The following is a 27,140-nucleotide window of genomic DNA, read 5'->3' as shown; positions in this document are numbered from 1 at the left end:
TTGGAGAGATTATGTCGTATTCTAGAGGGTCCTGAACAGAGACGTTCAAAATCCTGCAGGACCAACTTATAAAAAGAATCGGCAGAGCCTCCTTTTGATTGTACGGAAAGAAGAGAGACTGTGGCCTGAATGGTGAATGCATCACAGCCAAATCACTTACCTGAGTAGAACAGGTGGATTCTACTGGATGTAATGTAAGATTAAATTCATCCAATGGATCTGCAAGTATCTGCATCGAGGTCCTGTGATCCGTCAAAAGTTGAGAAAGTGCATCTGAACAGAAAGAATCATCCGTCAGTGGAGCACCAACAGTGACCAGTTGTTTTTTGCCATTGAGAATGTTAAAATGTCTTTGAAGGGTCAATTTACGAATGTAGCAGTTAAGATCCACAAACAAATTGAATGCAATATATATATATATATATATATATATATATATATATATATATATATTATTTATTTATTTATTTATAGATGTATTACCTCTTTAATGGTGAAGCTTGTAATGCCTGTTTCAATTATTAGGTGTCACCCCCACACACTTTGTTATATACTGTATGTGTTGTACGTGTTACCTGGAAATGTTATATTCTGTTGAATGTGAGTTGCATTTCACCCTTTATTTCTCCATGTGAAATTATCCTTTTTATGTTTTATTTAGATATAAATGTTACTTTAGACCATGCACATAATTTCATAAATAGAAGAGTGCCTTAAAAATCAAAACAGACACAATGATAAATATTAACAACACATCTTTTTTTCTCCAGTTGGTGTAAGCCCCCAGGTTAGCAAAGTGGCTCCCATAAGGTCTCCAGTTTTTGGAAGGTATTGGCATTTATTTTATTCAGTCAGTTTTGAAATTGATTTGTTTTCAATACATTTTAATAAAACATATAGGGGGGTTTATTACTTAAACTGTGATAGTGCCAATTGAGGTACTTTTGCATGGAAACTCCCACTAAAGTTAATGGGAGTCTCCATGTTTCCGTGGCCCATCGCAGTTTAAGGAGTAACCCCCACAATTCCATCTAACGTGCTAACCTAAAATATTACTTTAGTCAACGAGCTAAGCAAATTTGCACTAAAAAAGTTTGCACTTAGCTTGCCCCATTATGCATCCCACAGCAGTGTTGAAATAATTCTTATTATGCATTTTTTTTTTTGTAGGGAGGAAGCTACAAATATAGTTGCACATTCACAAAAGCAAAGTAAGTATTGAGAGAACACAATTGAAATAAAAAATAAATAATGATGTGGTAATTGCTGTGTGCCTGGAGTATGGGGTTCTAGGTGATACCTAGTGCAGTATCAATGGCTTTAGACTAGTAACCTTGTGGAGATGAAATATTGGGCTGTCAACTTTTTGTGATATACTTACAGATGTTATTCCCCCTGGTAACGCACAATATAATGCAGGAAATAATGTGTGTTATCGCATTAACCATTCTTTTTAATAGCTCTGTTAAATAACGCACCAGCATTAACGTATTACATTCAAGTGTGCAGGAAGGTCTGCTACAGCAGTACGTCTGTGATATCTATGTATAGCGCCACATGGCATTGCACGTTCTGTACAGCAAGGACTTGTTCTCAGTTCTTTTATGTAATGTGCTCCATAGAATGTCAGTGGGTTTAAAGGGGGAAAACAATCTTGTTTCATATTGTTTAACAATCAGATATAATTGAATGGAGAGGTTCTGGTAAGAGAAATTGTTTGAGTACATGATTATACAAATAAAAGCCAATGTAAGTCTAAATTATAATGTTGTAATGGCATCTTCAGTGTTATTGACATTTATGACCCGAGATAATGGTGATAACGCAGGGTTACAGACCTCTCTAAGACATGTGAATGTACACGTGGTATTTTTATTTGCTGTACACTGACATTTATTATAATGCAACTTCCTTAACCCAAAGTGCAATTCCTTCTTTTTTTTTCTTTTTTTATACCAGGATTGAATCACAATATAAGCAACAATCTATTTGACAGTGTTGAAGACGCCTTCCAGAGTTTGACTCTGGACAAAATAGTTGAAACATACAAATTGAAAATGTTTGTACAATCCACACCAGGTACAGTAACCACCACAGGACCCACACCACACTTCTTAGCAATGTGTTGCATGGCCCCTCTGTAAATGAAGTGCTTGAGAGTGTATTTGCCTAATGTATTAAACAGTGTGATATGTATAGTTGTGTGCATGGTGAAAAGAAAATGCACTATTCTTTATTGCAGTGGCGGGTACGGACGTACATGTTTTGCTTTTTAGAAAACTTGCGTGTAATCGTTTTGTAAACAAAGTTAATATAACGAGATCATGCGTATGCCTATCCAACATATAAAAACATTATTTTTAATAAACAAACATAATGGTGCTTCACAGGGCTGCAGACAGACTTCCTGGGGACCAGGACTAGAGTTACGACCGCCAACCCCCCGCCCCCTCCCCCATGTTGAAGGTTTTGCAAGCCCCTCCATTTCACACTTCATGGGCCACGTCTATTTCTCCCCCCCCCCTCTCTTCCTGTGTATTTTTCTCCCCTCCGTCTCACTTCCTCTCTGCTCTCATTCTCCCTCCCTCCATCAATTACCCTACTCTCACTCATTCCCTCCCTCCTCACACTCATTCCCTCCCTCCCCCGACACAGACAACCCCCCGCCCTCAGAATACATACTAAAAAAACTCCACCCCCAAATACATATAAAAGAACCACCCCCCTCCCAAGACATTTAAAAAAAACACCCCCCAAATAATACATTTATCTACCTTGGTGATGGTCAGGCCGGGCCCGGTTACTGGAGGAGGCCCGGTTTGTCGGCGCTGCAAGTTGGGACCGACCTCTGGCCGGGCCCGGCTGCCGGTCCTCTCGCCACTGGGCCCCTTCTATCCCCAGCTGCGGGCCTCCCTCACTCTGTCTCACGCTAAGCTGCTGGCGGTGCCCCCCACAGCCACCGGGCCCGGGACTCCTGTCCCGACTCTCCCCCCGTCGGCGGCTCTGGATCTTCATAGTACAGTACAGTAATTTGAACATGGGCTTTTACAACCTCACAACTGTGTTCTTTAGAAGAATAGATATGAGGTTTTCATACAAACTGTCTGCTGTATAAAGAAGATAGAAGGTTGTGCACGCACTCAGACATACAGGTGATAGTGGGGTACTTAGCTGCCGGTGCGCTGTGTCTGGGGAGCTCCTGACATCCCCAAAATGGTCCAGTGGAAAAGAAGAAGCAGGCACATGGTCTTAATCAGCAGAGAATGGGTTTAATGTGCCAAGAAATCCAACGTTTCGGCAGTGATACTGCCTTTCTCAAGGTGTAGGCTGTATAAAGAACACACACTGGATGGAGCATAACGAGTGAGTGTCAGTAAAAAGTTCCATCTATAGGAATAATAAAAAAAGCTAAAACCTTACATGTACATAATCATTAAATATCCTTAATACAGTCATCCTGCCATAGTGAAGGGCATCTATGCTGACGACAGATCAAATAATGGCGGGTAAGGAACTCTTAGTCAAGTCTGTTCAAATATTTTTTTGTTAGGAACTAAAACTTTTGTTTCTCCTGGCCCAATGCAGTTTTACATCTGTGTTGACTGCATATTGTCCTGAAAAATAGTCTGTCCGTCAAAATGTTGATAATTCCATTTTTCAGAAACAAATCTTGCCAGATATTGAGCAGAGTTTTAGACTCATCAAGAGGATTTTGATTGATCCTCTTTAGTGCTAGAAGAACCTCAAACACATTACTCCGGTTTGCATTTTCATCTGGCAAGGTGACGTGTTTATTTATTTATAAAATGTGTTATCAGGAAGTAATACATTGAGAGTTGCCTCTCGTTTTCAAGTATGTCCTGGGCACAGAGTTATGATGACAGATACTGTACATGGATACAGATACATAGTTACATTAAATGAGCAAGGTTATACATTATATACAGATGTGTTTGTTTTTAACAGATTCAAAACATGCCGTGGATGCAGATACAGCCCGTAACATTTCTCAGTCACAAAAGCCCTCGGACAAAAATATCTTTCAAGTAAGTGCTTGTTTTTTATTCAGAAATCTACAAACTGCTGCTGCCAGGGCAGATTTTATTTTGCATCTGATGCATTGATGGCATTATGGGCCAAATTTACTAAGCAGTGTTATGTCATACGATACCTTCTGGCCTATTCAAAAGAAGATGGAATACCACTGCTTACTACAAAATGGGCCAGTATCTAGTAAATGATACATTTGTCAACTTGAGCTTCTGCTTTGACATTTTTAGTACATTACTAATAAGGTTTCAATACATCTAATGCTGTTCTAGTGCTTGAGCCTATCACTGCAAGAGAGAAGTATTTTTTCCCCTATACCAGCGATAAGGTTAAGCGTTGTCATTCTGTGTGGTGCTGGGCCAGGTGGGGTTAGGGGCCCTGCTTCCGTGCTTGCATATTAATTCCCTGCAGCAGGCCCTGAGATGCAGGAAGTACAGAGGGGAAATCCCTTCCTTTGCAGAGCCTCTGTATTTGGGCGTGGGGCCAATATCAGGGAGCAAGGGGGCTCGAGGACAGCAGCATGGGGCAGATGCTGCAGCATGAGAGACAGACTGAGAAAAGTGAGAGGAAAGGGTTAAATCCGGGGGGTGCAAACAGCCATGAAAGAAATGAAGAGAAATACACAAAGAGAAAACAAAGCACAAGAGAGAAATACGTAAGAGGAAAACAAGACATGAGGGGAGAAAAGAGAAAGATATGAGGGGGGAAAGGGTTAGAAAGAGGAAAGGAAAAGAGAACAAGATGCTGGGAAAAGAAAATTCAGGGAGGATGACAATTAGGAGAAAATAAGGAAAAGATGGGTGAGTGATTAAATAAAGGGAATGGAGAGAAGAGACATGAGGTGGATGGGGGAGCAAAGAGACATTATGGGGCAAGGTAGACCAAATGTGATTGTCATAAAATTTGCAGAGGCCCCATTATTCAAATTTGTCCTGGGCCCCAAAAATTCGGTTGGTGGCCCTGGGTGTTATTGTCAGAATAAGCGAGAACGAAGAAATGTATAGTTGGGCTGCGATCAAATCTCTGAGGCAACAACCATGAGTTGAAAGAATGAGTTCTGTGCAAAATAGGACCACGTTTATGGTTAATCAAAGATTCCTGCTTTGCCAAACCATTTTGTCAACACAATGTTATGTAAGTGCTCACACACATATTGAGCAACACATACGTATGTTCAAGGATTACCCAAAAATCGGCCTCCCATCGACCGACAAATTTTATAAAACATGGGACCCATGGCTGGGGCACTAAATTAAAATTGAATAAAATTGAATAGATGTGGCAACTGAGGAACATGCTGTGAAATCGAGGAAATTGATCAAAATGGGCTCTGAACCACCCCAAAAACCAAGAATTTTCGACTTAAAAAGTTATTAAGCTACAAAGCAGAAAAACAGAAAATTGAAGCGGTCGTGGGGGGGGGGGGGGAAGAGGAGGACTCCTTCTCCCTCCCTTTACCCCCCCCCCCCCCGTCTCTCTGTTATCCTCTCTCCTCTTTCTATCTGTGTCCTTCCTGTTTGTTCCTACCACCTTTCTACATAGTATATATTACTCACTAAGAGCCAATCCCTCAACACTAACCGAAATAATGTGGCCTTAATATCTAATTATCTGCAATTTAAGTGTAACCAGATTATAAGTATTTACCCAAGAATGTTTGAATAATTATTCTATATTACTCTATTGATATTATTAATCATATTTTTATTCAATATATAAGTATGTTCACACGGTTTTATTGTTGGATATCCGATGTCTATTATTTGTACTATGTGGAAAACTAATGAAAAGATATTTGAAAAAACAAAAACAAAATCGGCCTCCCAAATAAATGTGAATGAGCAACCTTAAAGGGGAAATATACAGTAACTGATTGCAATCCGTGAAAGCAATTAAGCCAGTCCAGAATCACAGTAACAACACAACCTAAACATAGAATTAAAATGCAAGTGAGAAAGTACTAAAGTGCATACAGCAGTGTTTTTCAACAGGGGTTCCTAAGAACCTTTGGGTTCCCTGCAATGTTCAGGTCATTTGACAATTGTACCAAATACAGAAGAATTTACAATGTATCTGAACTCAGATACGCTATTAGAGAGAGCTGGGGGTCCTCAGAATTTCACATAGGGTTCCTTCACCAAAGAAAGGTTGGAAACCATTGGCATACAGAATTAAAACAGACACAATGTATCCTGTTACACTAAGGGTAATACTTTATACTGTATATGCTTGAACTGCAAATAGGATAACAGTATGAAAGCAGGACTGGATCATTATCATCTGTTATCCTGGGGTTAAGTGAAAGGTGTAATGATAGGTTTTAAATGTCGTCTAGTGAATCATAACGATCATGTAATTGTGTAGTGCGTTGTCAGAGTAAGGAGAAAAATTCCAGGATGGTTTTATTTTCCCTACAAAGCTTAGGATTTTGGGCACATCTGTCACGGAAATAAACATACAAACTCCTATGGGACTGACATTGGGAATGTAACAGGTCAGAGCCATAAAGTCATTGCTCTTAAAAAAAAATGTGTAATCAGTGAAGCTATTGCTTTGATATGAAAATAATCGCCCTCTTCCTCCATGTAGACAGCCGGACGTCTTTCTAGTAAGCTGCCGATCGGAAAGCATAAAATGTTTCAGGATTTATGTCACCTGAAAGGAGAGGGTTGGAGTGAGGAGGATGTGCGAGAAGCTGTTTGTTCCTGTCCAAATTACGCCTCTGCACTCCAGTATCTTTCTCACGAGTGTGTGATATGTTGCAATCAACACCCGTTCCATAAGGTAACTCATTTTTCTTTCTCTTGATAACATTCTAAAGCAGCGGTTTGTTCAGCATGTGCCCCAATGTTCAACACAGTATCCGGCCGCTCCTCCTTCTCTTACCGTGCATCCCCAACTAGAACAATCTACCCAAGAGTCTCAAAGCCGCCACCAGTCTAAGTTCTTTCAAAGCTGAAGTTGTCTCACATTTAATCTGGTCTGTAACTGTTACATATGCCTATAACATATATTGGGGGTTATGCACTAAGCAGTGATAAGTGGGTTTTCTGGGTGCTATGCACAAAGCAGTGATAAGTGCTTTTAAGTGAGATAACTGCCTTTATAGCGTGATATTGCCTGCTGTGAGATTCACAAAGCAGTGATAACAGTGCAGTAACCTGCTATAATGGCTACTTAAAAGCACTTATCACTGCTTTGTGAATCTCACAGAACGCAGTATCGTGCTATAAAGGCATTTATCTCACTTAAAAGACTTATCACTGCTTTGTGAATCTCACAGAAGGCAGTATCACGCTATAATGGCTTTTTATCTCACTTAAAAGCACTTATCACTGCTTAGTGCATAACCCCCATTGTCTGTTACTGTGCATGCAATGACTTGCATATAATGTATACCCTGTTCACTTAATGTAACTATGTATTTGTAACCATGTATTTGTCATCTTAACGCTGTGCCCAGGATATACTTGAAAATGAGAGGTAACTCTCAATGTATTACTTCCTGGCAAAACATTTTATAAATAAATTAACAAACGAACTAATTAACACTGTATAGAAGTCATGTATCAAAGCCTTGTGGCTGCCAAACGGGCACAACTAGGCAAAACGGCAGCAGATCTATCAAAGAAAAAAGTCACATTGATGTCAATGGGAATTTATCTTGATAAATGTGACCGGGAGCGGACGTGACCTTGTTACAGAATACTTTTAGCCACCACTGTTCAGCCACCGAGAGACACTTTGCCACCGCCTTTTCGCTGCTAACCGTTTCAGTCCCAAGGTAGGTCATTAGTGCCAGGGTAAGGGGACCGGGATAAAGTTTTTAGGGCAAGGGGTTTTTATGCTAAGAGCTAAGGGGCTTACCTTGGCTGCGCAACGGCCGGCAGCGAGATGTCCCTGCGGCAGGGTGAGTGGCGGCAGAATGCTGGTGGCGACTTGGTCACGGTGAAACAGCCAGGACCAAATGTCCTAGACCGAATCTGATGCTGTCTCCTCCACCACTTTTACAGCTAAAAGACCATTATAAAGTATCCGGTATGGAACACATTCTCCGAGACAGCTGCTGCTTTGCCATTTGGAGTTGTGCTTTCAAAAGTACAACAAAATGAAACATGCTTTTCAGTACATCTTCAAATCTGATAAGTGGTCTTTTTCATTACACGTGAATTGGCTGTAAGGTGGAGTTATTGCATAGCACCGTGTAACAATTTGCCATAGTTGATTAGCCATCGAGGGATTTACAAAGAGATATGCACTATAGAAATGGGAGTTTAGTAATTTAGAACTAAAATGTAGTGAATTTTACACAGCCCACAATGTGCAATATTAAATATGGCTCTTTGTGTTACAATAGTTTTACATTAACAATATTTCTTAATGATGACTCTAATATTTAAGAAACAACTAGTGCTACAGTTGTTGCAACTGTTGTGCTATTTTAACCACCTTGTAATTCTGGTACCTAATTACCATGATAATAAGATTCACACTTTGTCTGTATAGTAGTATATGATGTGGGTGATGTAGGGTGTATGCAGAAGGGGCTCAGGAAAGCAAAGTTTAACCCAAAAGTAGAAATGAAACATTAGAGGAGAATTGAAGCGCAGTATTATGGCAGCTATGAAAATGGTGTGTAAAGTCCATATTTGTTTTATTATTTTTATTTCAGTTTGTTACAATGACGCACTGCAGCTGTTCTTTCTGTGAATCTTGTTTCAACACCTATTTTTCCTCTGTGATCAAAGAGAAGAGTATTATCCATGTGGTGTGCCCTTTGTGCAAGAAACCCGACCTGGAGAAACAGGGCAGCACAGAAGAGACCATGGAGTTCTTCAACCTTTTAGATACGCAGGTGTTTTACTACAAATACACTCATGCCTTGCAAAGACACACTTATCTTGCAAAGACACACTTATCTTGCAAAGACACACTTATCTTGCAAAGACACACAGAGATAAGCCCTAAAGGGTCGAAGATGCAGCAAAAAGAAATAAATAACAGCACAGGATTCACATGCGAGGAATTTGAGTGTCCAGGAGGGAAAATTCCCAGTACTGTATGGCTCCATTCCTTTTATTTATATGTCAATTTTTTCCTACAGTATATAACGCTGACCGTGTATAAAGTGCTACATATGGGATTTTGTAAGCACAAGGAACCCCTCCCCATAGAGCCTGCTATCTACTGTTGGTGTTTGAGGTACAGCCCCAGATGCACTAAGCTCTGCTGAAGCAGGGCAAATAACATAAACTTTCCGAAAATAGTAACACATTATTTCCCCTGAATTTAACCCGAATCCGCTAAGCTAATTATATGCACAAAAACTATGGCTGTCCTTTAACTCATTAGCATAGGGTTAGCGTTAGGTTAATTTAGCACTACCTTGCATCAGCTTCAAATAATCTGACAATAATTAATGTCTTACCAAACGGTCACATTTGCATATCCTATTACCATGTTTCCCAGGTATCTCAGGGGCGCCGTGTCTCTCCACGTGTTGGCTGAAGGTGTGTTTGAGGGGATATATTTAGCACTTGGGACTCGAGACAGATAGCTTTCTCTCATTGTACCTAATTTCTAATAGGAATTAGATAAAATAGCATAGATTCCTGTTTAAATTGCATGGTCCAAAAAGGAGTGTCAACATTGTACAGCAAAGTGTGAGGCGTGGGGACAAATATAGCCATAGAAAAGCATAGCAACAAAATATTAGCTAAACACATAGGTGTAATAGGTAAGGAGATCAGCTGAAGTACACTGATTCTAATGACTACATACAACATTTACTTTTGTCTTAACCTTCCTGAATACATTAAATTAAGGCAATAACGGTTTGCTAAAAATAATGACTTTTTTGCCCTATTTTGTTTATCCCCTACTGTAGATCCGTCATTATCTTGACCAAGAAACTCACGAGTTATTTCAAAGGAAACTGCGAGACAGAACATTAATGCAAATGCCAAATTTCAGGTGGTGTAGTCATGTAAGTGAAACATCCTCTTAAAATCTTTGGGCTAGGAGACTGCTATTATTGTCAGAATTTAATATTTGAAAAGTATCCTAAATGTGATCATGATTTCCATTGCTACTTGGGACTTGCAATTTGTGGTTTTGTAATGCATTGCGCACCCCTGCAGTGTTAAAGGGGTGACGTAAATGTCTTTTTCTCAGGAACTACTTGATTGTATATTCCACGTATATTTTCAGTTACACTTGCTTTATGTGTAACTATTATTTCATGTAATTGTTTCTATACAGATGTAGACATTCTTAAAACCACTGCAATCTGTATGTACTGTATGAATAACAATGGTTTTGTAAGCTGATATGTACGACTTACAGTATTTAAATGAAATCCATAAACTTTGTTTTTAATTGGTGTGCTTACATTGTCACAGTGTTCTTTTGGACTTCTGCATGAAGCAGCCAGGTTACGAATGGATTGTCCATCCTGCAGTAAAAGCACCTGCATCAACTGCAAAGAGCCTGTAAGTACTGTTGGTCATATCTTATTGGCTGTTTCAGAATGTTTAGGCCTTATGGTGTATGTATGAAGAATATTTTTCCAAAGTGTGATGAAACCACAACGCCTGAGAGTAACTCATTATGTATTTATTATCATTTTTATACATTGAAGTGAATTGCTTAGACAGACAAAGATAACGTCAGCTCAGTCGTGAAAGTTTAAAGCAGCAAACCCACAGAAAATTGAAATTTTTTAAACAGGATTCAAACTGTATTTTCTGCTCTGGGGACTTCCGGGTTAACAAGATACTTTGTTTTATGTGCCGGTGAAATTCCTGTTTTTTTTTTGTTTGTTTGTTTTTTAAAAGGTAGCGCATGCTGCTATCCAATAGGAAGCCACAACGCCATCCTTTGCAGCTTAGTATTGGCCTGTAGTTAGGTGGCTATTTTGTTTTCCTGGGATGGGAGGGAACACCGGCACCTAAAACTTTAAGGATCTCAGGAAACGGGTGTTGCCCAGAAACTACAATAGAGTGGTTCAGTACCGGTGGACCCCACCGTTTGAATTGTGTTAAAAAAAAAAATCTATACCAAAACAAAACAAGCAGCTGGGATTGCAGCTTAATAGTCAACATATAAAAGGTGAATGACCCTGGCGCTTAAAGTGAACAACAAATGATAAGTGAATGACAAATGGTGAACACTGTGAATAAATAAATGAATAAACAAAGTCCTCAAAGGATATACCCAATCTGAGTCCTTGAGATGAAATGAGGAAAGTCTTTTCTTCCTGTTGAGTTTTTACGCAACGCAGGGGCCACAAACCTTTTCAGGAAAGCAAGTGGGGCAACAGGACCCTGCGAGGGTGGCAAGATCCCAGAAAGGTAGAACGGAAAAGGTCAAGAGCAGACGACTCCGAGGTAAAAGAGGAGGAACAAGAAAAAAGAAAAGCAGACGACTCCGAGGTAAAAGAGGAGGAACAAGAAAAAAGAAAAAGATCAAATGCAGAGAGAGACTGGTAAAAAAACAGAGCGTCTTTAACATTAGTTGTTACCCACTAACAGAGGTGGAAAATAAGGTTCTAGAAAAGGGGCTCAATTTTGTTCCCGTTCAGGGACCCAATATGTTCAAATTATATATTGACATTCACAAATATGTAAGGAAACTGACACTTAAAAAATATTTTGTAAAGGACACCATTACCAGATCTGTAGGCATGAGTAACCCACCTGTCACTAAAGGAGGTAAACCACCGCTCACTCCATTTAAGAACCCCTCCACTTTTTACCCGAAAGCATGTGAGGGTAATTTTATAGACACATTCGCAGAAATAGTCATTGGTGATTTAGAGACCTTGAGTGATAATTTTAGGTGTTATAAACAACATTTAACCAAAATCGAAAAGGAGCCTGTTAAATCACTAGCAAATAAGAACCAAATAGTGATTAAGTCTGCAAACAAGGGAGGTGGGATAGTTATAATGGACAAAAGTTACTATCAGGAGGAATCTCAAAGAATTTTAGGTGACAGGGCCACATACAATTTGTTGGATCATAATCCTACTATTGAGTATGGAAATTTATTATCCAGCTGGTTAGACAAAGGTTTTGGGGATGGAGTAATCAGTAAAAAGGAATTAGAGTTTTGGATTATTAAACAACCCAAAATACCACTCTTTTACTTCATACCCAAGATTCATAAAGATCTCCTTAGACCCCCGAGAAGACCCATCATCTCGGGGATTGGTTCATTGTCATCAAATCTGTCTCAATTTGTGGACCATTTACTGCAGAAGTATGTGCAAATACCATCCCACCTCAAAGACACCTCACATGTGTTAGAAACCATCCAAGACCTCGTTTGGGATGAAGGTTTGGTTTGGGTCACATGTTACGTAGTGTCACTCTACACGATAATTGACCATTCCATGGGTTTGAAGGCCATTGAGTGAGGAACTGGATTTAGACACCAATATAGAACCCTCTGTGAAAACTTTTCTTCTGGAGGCCATTAAGTACATTCTCACCCATAACTATTTTTGTTATGAGGGTAGGTTCTACCTCCAGACGCGCTGCACTGCGATGGGTCCCAGGTTTGCACCAAGTTATGCAAACATATTTATGTGTATGTGGGAAAATAATCACATCTGGAACCACAACCCATTTGGTGCAAACCTGGTACTTTGGAAACGCTACATCAATGACGTGCTGTGCGTCTGGAGGGGCACGATAGAACAATTGGAAGCTTTTAAAACCCATCTTAACGTGAACGATTATAATATCAAGTTCACGTTTAATAGTAGTCCTCAATCCATCAACTTTCTGGATTTATCCTTGTATATAGTTAATAACACTATACAAACTAAAACATATTACAAGGAAATTAATACAAATACATATGTTTTGGCATCTAACCATCACAATTCGCAATGGATTAATAATATCCCCAAGGGGCAAGCATTAAGGGCTAAAAGGAACTGCTCCCAACCAGAGGTCTACAAAGTTCAAATTAAAGACCTGGGTGTAAAGTTTATAGAAAGGAAATATAATAAGAGAGTGGTCCAGAATGCCATTGATTTGGCAAGTCAGACAGATAGGATCTCATTGATCAATCCAAAAAAGAAGGTTCCTACATGCCTGTTAAGGAATTCCTTCCATTTATCGCCCAATTTAATGGCATGGCTCAAGATATCTCCAGAATTTTTAATAAACACTGGGGAATTCTACAGAGGGACCCCATTCTGAATTCTATAATATCCAGTAAACCTCAAATTGTATATAGGAGGACGCAGAATCTTAAATCCCAACTGACACCTAGTTGCCCGAGTAAAAACATGGGATCGGGCCCTTGCATGTGGCTTGGAGATCTTAAAGGATATTATATCTGTAAAAAATGTATTGGATGCAATTATGGGCAAAAATGTAAAGATTTTAAATCTTATGTCACAGGCAAGGTTTATGACGTCAAAACATTCATCAATTGTAAATCCAGTTTTTGTGTCTATTTATTGGAGTGTCCTTGCGGATTACAATATGTAGGCAGGACAGGGAGGCCCCTCAAGAGAAGATTTGCGGAACACGTATATAATATCAAGAGGGGTCTAGAGACACACAGTGTATCCAATCATTTCAAAATACATCATGACATGAAACCTGATGGGCTTGTCTGCATTGGAATTGATTGCCCCAAAGTCAATGTAAGAGGAGGTGATAGAATACAGATGATCTCTCAAAAAGAGAGCTTCTGGAATTACACCTTAAAAACCCTCTCCCCAAGGGGATTAAACATTGACATTGATTTGGCATCTTTCCTTTGAAATTTCTTGGTATTCTGATATTCCATTCATTCATTTTTTGTCATATCCAAATATAAGATCATTTTATGTATTTTATGGGTTTATATTGATATTATTATATATTGTATACACCCCTCCATATCTTTCGTGTGTATATAACCTCACTGATGACGTCAATATGGCGCCACCAGTTTATTCACCAAGATAGATAATCAGGTTTTTTTAGGCCATTCAAGGGTTAATCTAAAGGTATTTAAGGCATTGGGATTGTTATGGTTCCCCACCCCCTGAGGAAGTGACGAATCCCTGTCACGAAACGCGTAGGGAGGAGTCAAAATTGAAGTGCCGGTCAGGTGATCAGTCCGTCACAGGAACAGGGACAGTGACGTCATCACTACGAGCCGGAGTCATATGAGACGCACACTGAGTGTACCGAGTACACGGGACATCCAAAGGACTGTGAGAAGCCGTGTGGGGGTCTCAAGCCTTTGCGGCACTTCAAATTCATTGCGTTTAACTGACAGGAACATTGTGAGTATGTTTCTGCACATGTGAGGTTGTGTACAATAAAGATTTAAATGTTATTGCGCAATCCATTTCTCTCTTTATCCCACGATACTGTGATTCATAGACAGCCTGTGGAAAAAGACCATTTTGAGATCCAGCTGAACCAGGGACGTCACGTGGGGTTCGTGCTGCTTTGGAGAAGACTGGACACAGACGGTTCACACACAGATTCTATCCACTGTGCGATTTTTTTCCTATTTCTAGTAAGTAGGCATCATTTGGGACATCCATTTGGGAGGACATTCTTTTGCTGTACGTTACTGCGCAATGCCCTGTCCCTGCTTTTGTCTCTTCAATTAGGACCATCGTTGCAATAAGGGAAGATTTACATTACAGTGGGGACTAAAAACTCAACAGGAAGAAAAGACTTTCCTCATTTCATCTCAAGGACTCAGATTGGTTATATCCTTTGAGGACTTTATTTATTCATTTATTTATTCACAGTGTTCACCATTTGTCATTCACTTATCATTTGTTGTTCACTTTAAGCGCCAGGGTCATTCACCTTTTATTTGTATATCAATTCCGTTCACCTGGAGACCATGTTGGGATAGTCTCCATATTAGGGATCTAGGCAGCTATCATCATATATATTATATCACCACTGTGCACTGCACTGTTTCACTTTGATCAAGCGCTATACATAGTAAACATCACATTTGCACTTTAATAGTCAACATAACTAATATTCTTCATTTGACGTTGTGTTTAGAGCAGATCACTGATTCATTTAGATTGGTATGAGCTCTTAATAGGAGAAGTGAATGTTTGAATCTTTCATTACTCAGTGGAAAGAACAACATGAAGGAATCAGCTGCGATGAGTTTAAAAGGTGGAAGCTGAATAACCAGCCAAACTACCAAGAAGAGAGACTGAACGTGTACCTTACCAAAAATGGAATAGGTATGTACATGATGTTATATTTATTAATAACCTTCAAATACATGTAACTAGATTAAATAAGGCTATTCATAAATGGTTTTGTTACTTCTTATTTAGCTAAAACCACTTGCATACTTTTTGTCATAAGAAAATAAATGATATATTATATGTACTAAGCATTTCTCCGGTACAAAAACGGACTAGATTCGGCAAATTATTTATCCTGTGGAGACACAAAACTAGATATTTGGCACTATAAAAACAAGGAAAAGCCATAATACAAAGAACATATGATTTTGAAAATGTGTAACTATTAAAAGGTAACAGAAGTTGGTTGAAACATTTTTAAGAAATAATGTCCTGGTCAAAATGAATTCTCTATAGGGGAACGCCGCCATGTTTTTTTTGTATTATTTGCCCTCCTGGCATTTAAGGGATTAAAGCCTAAAAACTCAACAATTACTACTGGAGAGATTACTCTTATTTAAATATTAGATGTGAATGAGGCTGAAAGTTCAAGATACAGAGAGCAGGAGAGATGAGAAGAGTTAACCAAGGTGGGTTCAGAAAGCAGAATGAACCTCCTTGCTGTCTCTCACAGAGAGAGAGAAGAGCTGTCAGTAAGTGGTAATACAGTGCAAATCGCACCCATTGGGCTTGTGCCTTAATGACAGACAGCAGGTCCACACATTTCATTATATGATTAGATTGTAAGCTCCTCGGAGCAGGGACTCCTCTTCCTAATGTTACTTTTATGTCTGAAGCACTTATTCCCATTACCTGTTATTTATATTATCTGTTATTTATATGATTACCCCATGTATTACTACTGTGAAGCGCTATGAACATTAATGGCGCTATATGAATAAAGACATACAATACAATACAATGATGTAGCTTTCTCATGGCTGACAGCTCCCCACTGATCCTGCCGCTATTCTGAGCTCACAGCGGCTCCACTGCCAGCCAGTATTATGTATTTTCGTAGGTCTCTGCAAGATGTGAAACATGCAGAGCAGTTTTGAAATCAACATCCGTAACTGCCAAAGTGCTAGTGAATTGTGTATTTTATCCATGTTAGAGTTTATAAAAACAAAAGCATGGTCTCCCTTCAAGTCTGGGCGGTCTGCAGTCAGTTGGCTAATGTTAGTCTTTTATATCTTTATAGATTGTCCTTGTTGCAAATTCCGTTTTGACCTATCCAAAGGTGGATGCTTACACTTCAAATGTACACAATGCCGTCATGAGTTCTGCGGTGGATGCAGAAGACCTTTTAAAGTGGGATCCGTAAGATCAATTTTCTTCTTTCAAAACCTTTTTTCTTACGCTGATCTCAATTCTTTATGGTGATGCCCGGTTTTATAACACCTCCGATGGAATGACTGATGATTTAGTTCTAGATATCTGCTTGCGCACTGTGCTCTGTGGTATCTGTAATTCAGGCGCTGAAAGTCTGTTGCAGCTTGTTTGTGTTAATAACGAGGTCAGAGGCTGCTATGCACACCCGATAGTCAGATATTGGTTGTCTGCATGCTGGATCTAAAATAATATTGATTTGTATATATTGGACTGTAATTGTGGTGAGTCCCATTGGGAGAAAAGCACTATATGAAATAAAGTTGTTATTATTTATCATTATCTTAGGCCAGGTCCCCGCTGGCTACTGTAGCGCCCGCTGTGGCGGACGCTGCAGGGACAAGATCCACCCCAAAATGGGGCCGGGCCTGCTGCGAGGGGGGGCCGCCGCACTGCGCTGAGAGAAACTCCTGCTCTCAAGAAAATTGAAAACAGGAGTCGCGACGGAGCGCTAGGCCACGCCCCCGGTGGTTCAGCCAATGAGGGAGAACCTGCCGGGTGACGTCACCCGCCCCCCGTCACTCCACCGTCACGCTTCCCCCTGCAGCTCTCTGCAGACCGGTAAATTCGGCTGCACACGCTGTCTGTCTCGCAGGCGCGCGTGCAGCGCAGGCAGCGGGGCCGCAGCCTGATAGTAGATAATGTTCTAATATGCTTTAAAATGCAAAGGCTTAACTTATGAATTTAGGGTTTGCCTAGAACAAACTCAATGGGGCCTATTCTACAAGCTGTCCTTTTAAATCACCAGTTTTGTGAGCGTTGCTATCACGGTTTACCTGTGATAGCAATATTCACAAAACTGGTGAGTAGCCGGCGGCGTGATAATCGTCTCTCTGAAAAGGCCTTACCCGGCGATTTGTTCCAGCTGCAGAAAGAGCTGCACAGAGAGAGCCGCCTCTCCCTGTGCAAATCTCGCCAGCGATCAAACGTTTTTCATGTAAATTTTCATACTAGTGTAGATGATGAGGGGGTCTCCGGAGCAGAACCGCGTCGATTTCAGGTCCGGGGACCCCCTGCTTCCAGAGATACAGGCCCCGTTTTATGACTTGCGTCATGTGACTGTGGGATTTAAATCCATAGGAGATACCGGCACCCCATAACGGGGCCTGTAGCTCGGGAAGCTGGGGGTTACCGGACCTCAAATCAACAAGGTTCTGCTCGGGAGACCCACTTCTACCATACATTAGTATTAACATTACAATTAAAAATCAAAACAAATCGTTACCGTAGCGGCAATCCGCTATGGTAATGAAGCTGCTTTAATTACATTTTTACTAATAGTGTGCAGGAGCAGAGGGTCTCCTGAGCTGTACCGCATTGATTTCAGCCTCAGGGACCCCCTGCTTCCCGAGTTACAGGCCCTGGTATTTAAATCCCCTGGTCACGTGACGTGGACGATTTAAAAATGGTGGCGGTACCGGCACCCGATGCCCTATAACAGGGCCTGTAACTCAGGAAGCAGGGGGTCACTGAGGCTGAAATCAAATCGGTTCAGCGCAGGAGACCCCCTGCTCCCGCACACTATTAATAAAAATTACTTTAAAGCAGATTCATTACCTTAGCAGCTATCCACTAAGGCAATGAAGGGGTTAAGGCACAATAGCAGCTTTATTAGGGGTAGAGGGATTGGGTGAAGGGGGTACTTGGCCCAGGGTGAGTTATTAAGCCTACCGTGAAGGTTGTGGGAGGATTTAACCCCTTCATTACCATAGCGGTAGTAACTGCTATGGTAATGAAGTTGTTGACCCCCCTGTTACCAGCCGGTAGGCCTAATAATCCATCCTGGGCCAAGTACCCCCTTCACCCAATCCCTCTACCCCTAATAAACATTACTACCCACCAATACACAACCCACCCACCAATTCACAACCCACCCCTGTACCCCCACATTTTTTATGCACAGGATTGATACCAGAGGCCTGTGGGGGTCCTCGGGTGGTCCCCTCGGTTGTCCATGGGCCTCCAGGTGGTGTCCGGGTTGTCCCGCGGGTCTCTGGGGGTCCCCGCTGGCCTGCGGTATCAATCCTATGCTAAAAGGAATACAGGAAAAACAGAACTGCAGCACTCACTGAAAAATGTTATAACTATTTATTGCATCAAAGAACAGGAACAAACAGATAAGAGCAACGTTTCGGACCTCTTGGTCCTTTCTCAAGCTTGAGAGGTTCCAATGGGAACCGAAATGTTGGCTATAAACAAACAATCGATAGGAGTAGGAGCATCATTTCTATTCTTCAAACTTTATTCTTATGTAGAAAGACAGACTATTAAGTGGACAAATTATGTTTATATATGTGTGTATATATATATATATGTATATATTTATATATTTATTTTTCCTTTTCTTCTTATCAGGACTGTGGATTCTCTCCTGATTGTCATGGAAAGGGTTTACATGCACATCACTCTCGGAGCTGCTTCTATTATTTGAGAGATTGGGATATTAAAAGGCTTCACCAGCTTCTTGAGGTACTAATGTTTACACAGAAATGTGGTTACCTTTACTAGAGTATATATTAGCATATAATAATAAATATATTATATAACCAGATGAGGGGTGTTATCCGCTGGATCTCTTCCCATGAAGACGAAAGATCATGCAATAGAAACAAAAACAAACATAGTGTGATACAGTAACTACAAAGACACACAACACTACTCACAGATAAAAGACAAACAATTGCTGAGACAACTGACTGATATATAAAAATATAACAATTTAATACAATGAGTAAAAACACTAAAATGAAGGGTCACATGTGCACTGCAACCACAGTAGAACTGGCCGCTTACCAGACACTCTGAATAAGAAGGCGGTGGATAAATCTGAGAGTATCCCCTCTCTTACGGGCCAAAAACGTGTCCTGACGTCTTAAGTGATGAACAGGAACTTTGGAGGGGAGCCCTCCCTGCCTTCCGCACCACAGACCTCCGCAAGATGGACCCACCGGGCCGCGTGTCACGGAAGAGGCGTGGTCACGTGCGCCGCATCGTCGCAGGATCCACGCCGACAGCAGCAGCCCAGCGGTGTTATCAAGGTCCGGATCAGTGCAGCAGCCCTGTTCTACTGTGGTTGCAGTGCACATGTGACCCTTCATTTTAGTGTTTTTACTCATTGTATTAAATTGTTATATTTTTATATATCAGTCAGTTGTCTCAGCAATTGTTTGTCTTTTATCTGTGAGTAGTGTTGTGTGTCTTTGTAGTTACTGTATCACACTATGTTTGTTTTTGTTTCTATTGCATGATCTTTCGTCTTCATGGGAAGAGATCCAGGGGATAACACCCCTCATCTGGTTGTATAATATATTTATTATTATATGCTAATATATATTTTATACATATTACTGCCGTTGGCTTAGCGCCGTAAATATAACGTTTTTTTTCCTGCTTCTAGATCTGACCTGGGGGGTCAGAGTTATATCACAGGCTGCTGGCCAGCTTTTTGATTAGCGCTGCCTTTTTTCTCTTGTCTACTTTTACTAGAGGCAACGTTTGAAATCCTAGTTTATTTTTTGTACTTTGTTTTGCTGCAGCAACGCGGCATTCACTACAAAAGTGATCTGATCAGGAAAGCTCCGGGACGCTTGAAAGGTGATCTTTCTTTTCATTGTTATTATCGTTTATTGGTAAAGCGCCATCATACTCCGCAGCGCGGTACTGTTGGAGTACAGCGTTATGTGAATTACATAAATAAAATGACATACCAAAGAAGGACAAACATGCGCAAACAGATGCAGAAGGTAATGACGGCCCTGCTCCAGAGATCTTACAATCTAGCGTGTATAAGGGGCAATATTGACACAAAAGGTAAAGGGGCTGCTCATTGTGGGTGGAGTGTGTCTCAGGATGGAATATGGTCCAGTCGCTAAGCTGATCCTATTAAAGTTTGGGGGGGGGCGAATGTATGGGATTTAGTCCAGCTGCACATCTAGACCCAATAGGGTTGGAGAGGGGAGTGGGGTGGTGGATGTTAGGGGTATGCCAAATAGGCTTCCTTAAAAAGGTGAGTTCTCAGGGTGTTTTTAAATGTCTGAATGTTGGGGAGAGTCTGGTGGTGCGTGGTAGGGAATTCCAATGAGAGGGGGCAGCACAGGAGAAGTGTTGTTGCAGGAGTGAGAGGAGGTACTGAGACAGGACGAGAGGCGGATGTTATGGGCAGAACATATTGTAGGGGCGTTTAGGGATTTTTTTGGTAATGAAGACTGAGATGTAAGGGGGGAAAGCACCGTTGAGAGCTTTGCCACTCAGAACTAGGGTTTTAAATTTGATTCTAAAGGATATGGGAAGCCAGTGAAATAATGTGCATAGTGTTCATGCAACACAATTACCTAACATACTGTATTTGAAAGGTACATGATTTGTAGTAATGATACTGTATATATTATATAATGGGGTGTGATATATATGTGTGTGTGTATGTGTGTGTATAACCCCCCTTTGGGATTACTATATTCACTTAGGGGGTTAAGAGCCCTAGAAGGTTAACTGAATGGGTTGCTGCGGTGTACCGCCCCTGTCTAATCACATGGTACAGGGTTACTAGGCAGAAACTTTAGCCGAACCCACCATCTGGAAGTTGTTTATCCTGCCATCTGGTGTAGGATAATAAGCATAATTATAGTCACTCCCACTGTCGGCATGGTTACCTATGATGTCACTTGTGGGTATATCTAGAGCTGAAGCAGGTTCCCAGAAGGAAACAGAAATGGGGAATCTCATTGGAAATAGTCGGTCTAGTTTGAGAATGTAACTACATGTGTCAGGATGTACTGTATGGTCACCTTTATTTGTTTCAGTTAAGGAATGTGTCCTTTATTTATAATAGTGACACATTATGTAATGTGAGGCATCTCCTACCCAATATAGGGGGTGTGCATGATATTCAGTGTGAGGTCCCTTGAACAGGGTCTCAGAATATCATACTGGAGCTGCTCAAATAACAGGTCCACAATGCACACTTGCATCCAATAGGTAGGGACTAGGAGGGTATCTGCACAGAGTGACAGGATATGGATTCTTGAATAAGGGTGCACCCCTGCCAAGTGTCTTGTTGGGATGTAGGAAAGCCCCAGTTGCTATAAAAGGGATTGCCACAATATCCAGGATGCAAAAAAGGTAACAAGTCATGTGCCTCTTCGGGATACTGCATGAGCACTCACAGAAGAAGTGTGCATGATGTTCTATGTGAATAAAGAAATACTGTTTGTGCGAAAGAAGTTCCTGGCATCCTTCATTACCATCACCCTTTACAATCCCTGCCAGCCTGGATGCCAGCACCCTGAGAAGGTAAATAGTTACTTTGATGTGACTCTCCTTTTGAGCCGGACAATGATGGGTTACATACATACATACACTGTATAAACATTGTTATTTAACAAACAAGCAACATTAGTCAGATGTAGCTATATTCATGATATAATTGACTATGAATACCTTGTATGTACAGAAACCAACGCAATTTAATATTCGTTGCAGGAGTATGCAATGTGATGGAACAGTGGGAAACAGAAACCCGAATACACAATGAGAACATGCTAGGAGACAATGATGTTTGCGAGTATGTATACACAATGCACTTTCCCTTTATGGTTCTGCCTTTTCTCTTACCACTAGGTTAACATTTTATTCATACAAAAGTAATGACCGTAAATGTTTGCAGGAAAAAAATAATATTTGCCCCAAACAGCTTACAGATCAAAACATGGGTGGAAAGATAAAATGAGTTGCACAAAATCATGAGCAGTTGGTACTGCATTTACAACCAGATTTCCAACAACTAAAATAAGCTAGTCTGCCATCTCCAAAAAGTTACTCACTGGAATAAGTTATCAAAGAAACCAATAACCGGCTTATCAATTATCACAAATCAATAGCCAAAGCAAAATAGTAGTCCCTAGGAAACCTTTACACCACACCAAAGGACCACCTCAAAACACATCATAGACATGGAAGAGGGATGTACCTTCTATAGCTACTCTACATTGGTCCTTGTGATGTCCAGTGAACATCATCAGCCTCATGCTCATTTGCTAGGGTGAACTAACATTCATTTCTCTGCAGCAGGTCCCTCCTTTTACATTTACATCCTTGCATTGACGTTGTGATCCCGTAATCGCAAGCCAAGCAATCACGTAATGGTGGCTTGTCTGAAAAGGTTTAACTATTTATTGAATGGGAAACTCTGCGTAGGTTGGTCCTTTATGAGTTGTTTGATTTTTGTTCTGGGAATATAGATTTTTCCATTTTAAAGGAATTTTTGTTGTTTTGTGATAAATTCAAATTTTTGAACATTATTTTCTCTTGATCTTGTCCATTTTTCTAACACAGGGCAGACTATAAGGAATTCTTAGTTAAAATAATAAATTCAAATTCCCTGGATCCAGCCGATGTGTACACAGAAAGTGAAATGAAAGCAGAACTTCAGAGAAGGAAGCTCGAAGTCCCAGACAACCAGGCAGAAGAAAGCAGAGAATTCTATCTACAAAGCCTTCAAATGGTAACCATAGAACCCTACGGATTACCAGTTTTGGGGGAGGGGCAATTCACTAAACTCCGAAGAGAGGTATTGTAGCTCAATCTAGTGTTAACTTCCATACATGTTGATGGCAATTAATGCCGGATCAAGTTCCAGTACTTTTTATCAGAGCTTAGTAAATCCTTGCATTTGTTTTACATACAGTATGAAGTTTAAGACCCAAATTGGTTAACAGAGAAACAGTAATTGAACAGGTTGTACGTGGGAATTTTGGATAGTTTTGTGCAAATTACGATTAATTTTAATTTGGCTCTAGTGTTTCAATTTGAAATAAAAGTAGCAATTAAAAAATAAAAGCCAGGAAAGTGAAGAGAAAAATGTATATGAAATTAAAAAACTTAAATAAAGTATTTATACTGGTTTTATTAAACAAAAGGTTGAACACGATGGACTCGTCTTTTTCAAACTAGAAGTTCCACGACAGGAAAAACGGAGCAGAGCGGCAGCACACATTGGGGCTGTACACCAAAAAATCGTATAAAATCACCTTTATTATCATGGTGGACATCATGGAGCACAGGTAAGAGTACTCTAACGTGTTTCGCGCATAGCGCTTTGTCAAAGACACTCTTTGACAAAGCGCTATGCGTGAAAGGCGTTAGAGTACTCTTACCTGTGCTCCACGATGTCCACCATGATAATAAAGGTGATTTTATAAGATTTTTGGTGTACAGCCCCAATGTGTGCTGCACAAAGAAAAAAACGTGTCAAAGCTCCAAGAGGTTGGAAATAAAGCCTTTAGGCAGTATTAAAATGATAATAGGCGTTAACACCGGAAAATAAAGGATTAAGGGGCTGCCGTTTTCTGTGTTCAGATAGATAATGGTGACAAGGAGGGGACACAGGGGGGGACAACCAATTGTGAGGTGCAGTCACTAACGTCCCCCTTACCCTGGCTATGCCCGGCGTGGAGTACCCTTTACTCACGATGATACGCCGCCTTGGTCATCCTTTCTTGCTGCCGCTGCCCTGACGCTGCCAAAAGCGTCTCCTCCAGGCATCCGGTGGTGAAGCAGATTCTCAGACACAGCAATAGAACAAGGTACTGTAAGAATCAAAAATCCAGCCGCTCCATGATACAAAACTACTCCTTGGAGAGAAGTTAGTACTGTCTGTTTTTTTGTTTTTTATGTAGTCCATTAAAGTATACCTTTTTAGCCCCTTTTTTGCTGGTGAGTGCCTACTTTTTGTATCATGGAGCGGCTGGATTTTTGATTCTTACCTTGTTCTATTCCAATGTGTGCAGAAGCTGTGCTCCGTTTTTCCTGTCGTGGAACTTCTTCTATCAAACCTTCAGCGTGATGCATGCACTGAGATGGACTGCCTGCATACTGTGAGTACTTTTTTCTCCATAGATGCTCAAGGAGATTTTACTATTTATTTGGGTACTACTCTAGGGTGACTTTTATTCCTTGGCATTCGGAGGATTAGCTGCTCATATACAGTTGTTCTCATGTTTATACCATGCAAAATATGTTAGCTGCTTTAGCAGAATGTAAATAATCTATATCTGTATGAACAGAACATTCAGATACTTATTTACAGTCTCGCATTTGTTTTATTTGAGTTATTTCAATATAGATTAACTAGGCAGCAACAATGTATATTTATACTGTGTGCGTGTGTGTGTATATATATAATATATATAATATATATATATATAATGGAAATATTACTGTCTGCAACCCTGCCTTTGACCATTAACACCCAGAACACAGTGCTCCCACTGCAGCAAGGGATTCTGGGAAATAACATGCAAATGAGCACACAGTGCCACCTTTTGCTTCAAAACCATATAACATGGTCCCCTATAAGCTTATGCTTGCTGCATTTCACAGCTTTGAGCACAGCCTAGGTTAAGATGCATAGCCAGTAAACCCACCCACAGACAGCCGTTTCGACCTTAAATGGGTCTCATCAGTGTGGGGTTGGTTAAACTGGCAATGCAAAATGAAGCATGGGATAGGTTTCACATGTGCTGCTGTACCTTTTTGCTCACAGGAGGCCTAAGCCTCTGCCTCTGGGAGCCTGGGGTGAGCTCTTTCTCCTTGCAGTGCAGCACCTCCACCTATGAGGGATCCCAGCGTTGGCGGGATAACCCCTCACAGGAACAGATATACAGTAATAAGCACTGAAGTATTGTACTATATGTTGTTTAATTTTGTATGTTACGCTGGTCTTTCTGTTTTTGTTTTGACAGTAATAAGTAATACACCACACAATGTATATAACTAAGCTTTACTGTACACACATACTAACACAGATTACATACCATAACTGTACCCACAGTATAAATCCAGTGACCCAACAAGTGGTGGTTCCCCCAAAGTACTGAGGATGCTGTGGCACCAATACACCTGGTGTCCTGTCCCAGGAATTCCCACCCAAATGTGAGGTAGCGCTACCCCCTTTAGATGTAGGTGCACGTTGGGTACCTGCCTGTGTACTCCAGTACCCAGGTGCTGCTTGACATAGTGAGTTGGAGCGGGTCCCAGGTAGTGCTGCCTCCAACACAAATTCCCTCTCTCCTAAAGGCTCCTGGTCCTCCTTGCAGGGTGAGCTCCACCCGGAGGATCTTACACAATGTCTCTGGATCCTGTGACCTGGTACCAGGCCGCAGAGCACCGCATGACCAACCGGTCACCGGTGCAGGAATAACAATAAGGGGAAGAGTCCCTATCTGGGGAATTCCCTACAACACTCCTCTACTGGTGTATCGAGGGCTAACTGGGGCCTAGGGGCAAAATCTAGGTCTAGTCTAGGAAGCACTGCTCCCTGGACACTACCTTCTCCTTTGACTCCTCCGTCAGGACTGACTCGCAGGCTTTTTCGCGCGTGGAGGATATCCCGTTCCTCGCAGTGCTCGCATTCCATTGGCTGGTACAGTCCCATGTGCTGCAGTCCCTCTCTCTAGGGATTCTGGGACTTATAGCCCCGCGTCTGCATCTGCGGAGCCGTCCTAAGATGGCCACCACACTTCTCGCACTGCGTATGCACGCCTCGCTGCATTGCGCATGCGTCATTACCAAAATGGCCACCCCAACATTCCCGATCGCGCAGAGCTCCGGCCAACCACTTGACAGCTCCCCCGCACCAGAGGCAGGATAGGGGGACTCGGCTACATATACACACACATATATATATATATATGTATATATATATATATATACACACAGACGTGTGTCTGTGTGCCTGTGCGTGTGTATATATATTCACAATAACACACCAGACAAAATTTTGTTGATTTTTTGCCAGTTTACTGAAATTCGGTTCAGAAAGATATTTTGTGTGTAGGTGACCCTAAGGTGTACTGAGGCACAACATACAGTATAGCATAAATGATGTCAGAGGTAACATCAAAGTCCACAGTGCTAAAAGGGCACAGCTATCAATAAAAAGCCTCGTCACCTGAACTGTATGAAACAAAAGCATGTTCATTATTGATGTGACTTTTTTTTAATAAGGGATTGTTTGCTAACAAAAGTATTATTGATTTTTCAGAAAATAAAAGAACAAATACCTTTAGATGTGGATTATGATTACTATAAAGAATCGTGAATGAAAATACAAGAGTGATAGGCAACTTCATGTATTTTCCAAGAAGATGTTGCAAATACATTTCATATAAGGTGATTTTATGTAATTGTTAAAATATTAAGTACCCAGGAGTTCAATTGTTGAATGTATTAAGTGGTGTTGTATTAATAAAACATTAGACCTGCAAAACAATATATGTGCTGAACAGCATATTGTTTTTTTTCCTCCTTTTTATGCTAAGCAATAAATCTAATGTAAATAGGGTTTTTCAGAATTTGGTAGGATTTATTATGCATACAGACAAATGAGTTGAACACCTGTATCGAAGTTGCATAAGCCTACTATCTGATCATTAAATACTAACTGTTTAATATATTTATTTAACGAATACTTTACTCTTTTGAAAATATTGAAATCCTTGGAATGGATTCAGTAGAAAAGACAGAA

General features: G+C 40.7%; 1 protein-coding gene and 1 long non-coding RNA gene across 5 annotated transcripts in view; both read left to right on the top strand.

The window, feature by feature from the left end:
- LOC142482401 (E3 ubiquitin-protein ligase RNF31-like) overlaps positions 1 to 26,885 on the top strand; it is a 78,986-nt gene extending 52,101 nt beyond the window's left edge. For 3 of the 4 annotated variants that reach the window (XM_075583028.1, XM_075583031.1, XM_075583030.1), the window contains 16 exons: positions 771 to 828; positions 1,171 to 1,211; positions 1,960 to 2,079; positions 3,967 to 4,046; positions 6,640 to 6,834; positions 8,723 to 8,905; positions 9,938 to 10,036; positions 10,452 to 10,541; positions 15,169 to 15,283; positions 16,431 to 16,549; positions 18,974 to 19,087; positions 20,155 to 20,212; positions 22,097 to 22,178; positions 22,949 to 23,117; positions 24,403 to 24,489; positions 26,658 to 26,885. In XM_075583028.1, coding sequence (XP_075439143.1) covers positions 771 to 828; positions 1,171 to 1,211; positions 1,960 to 2,079; positions 3,967 to 4,046; positions 6,640 to 6,834; positions 8,723 to 8,905; positions 9,938 to 10,036; positions 10,452 to 10,541; positions 15,169 to 15,283; positions 16,431 to 16,549; positions 18,974 to 19,087; positions 20,155 to 20,212; positions 22,097 to 22,178; positions 22,949 to 23,117; positions 24,403 to 24,489; positions 26,658 to 26,714 — 1,667 coding nt within the window. In that variant the 3' untranslated portion in view covers positions 26,715 to 26,885. The remainder of the gene's footprint in view (positions 1 to 770; positions 829 to 1,170; positions 1,212 to 1,959; positions 2,080 to 3,966; positions 4,047 to 6,639; positions 6,835 to 8,722; positions 8,906 to 9,937; positions 10,037 to 10,451; positions 10,542 to 15,168; positions 15,284 to 16,430; positions 16,550 to 18,973; positions 19,088 to 20,154; positions 20,213 to 22,096; positions 22,179 to 22,948; positions 23,118 to 24,402; positions 24,490 to 26,657) is intronic. The other variant, XM_075583029.1, reaches the window with a different exon arrangement.
- Positions 10,866 to 14,572, top strand: LOC142482463 (uncharacterized). The gene is made up of 3 exons (XR_012796703.1): positions 10,866 to 11,438; positions 11,484 to 14,344; positions 14,445 to 14,572. It is a non-coding gene; the product is annotated as an uncharacterized LOC142482463 (long non-coding RNA).
- Positions 26,886 to 27,140: the final 255 nt, after the last annotated feature.

Source organism: Ascaphus truei, chromosome 2 (assembly GCF_040206685.1).
Source record: "Ascaphus truei isolate aAscTru1 chromosome 2, aAscTru1.hap1, whole genome shotgun sequence".
Classification (NCBI taxonomy): Eukaryota; Metazoa; Chordata; class Amphibia; order Anura; family Ascaphidae; genus Ascaphus; species Ascaphus truei.
Note: the sequence above shows the minus strand (reverse complement) of the source record. Positions and strands in the feature narration are given on the sequence as shown.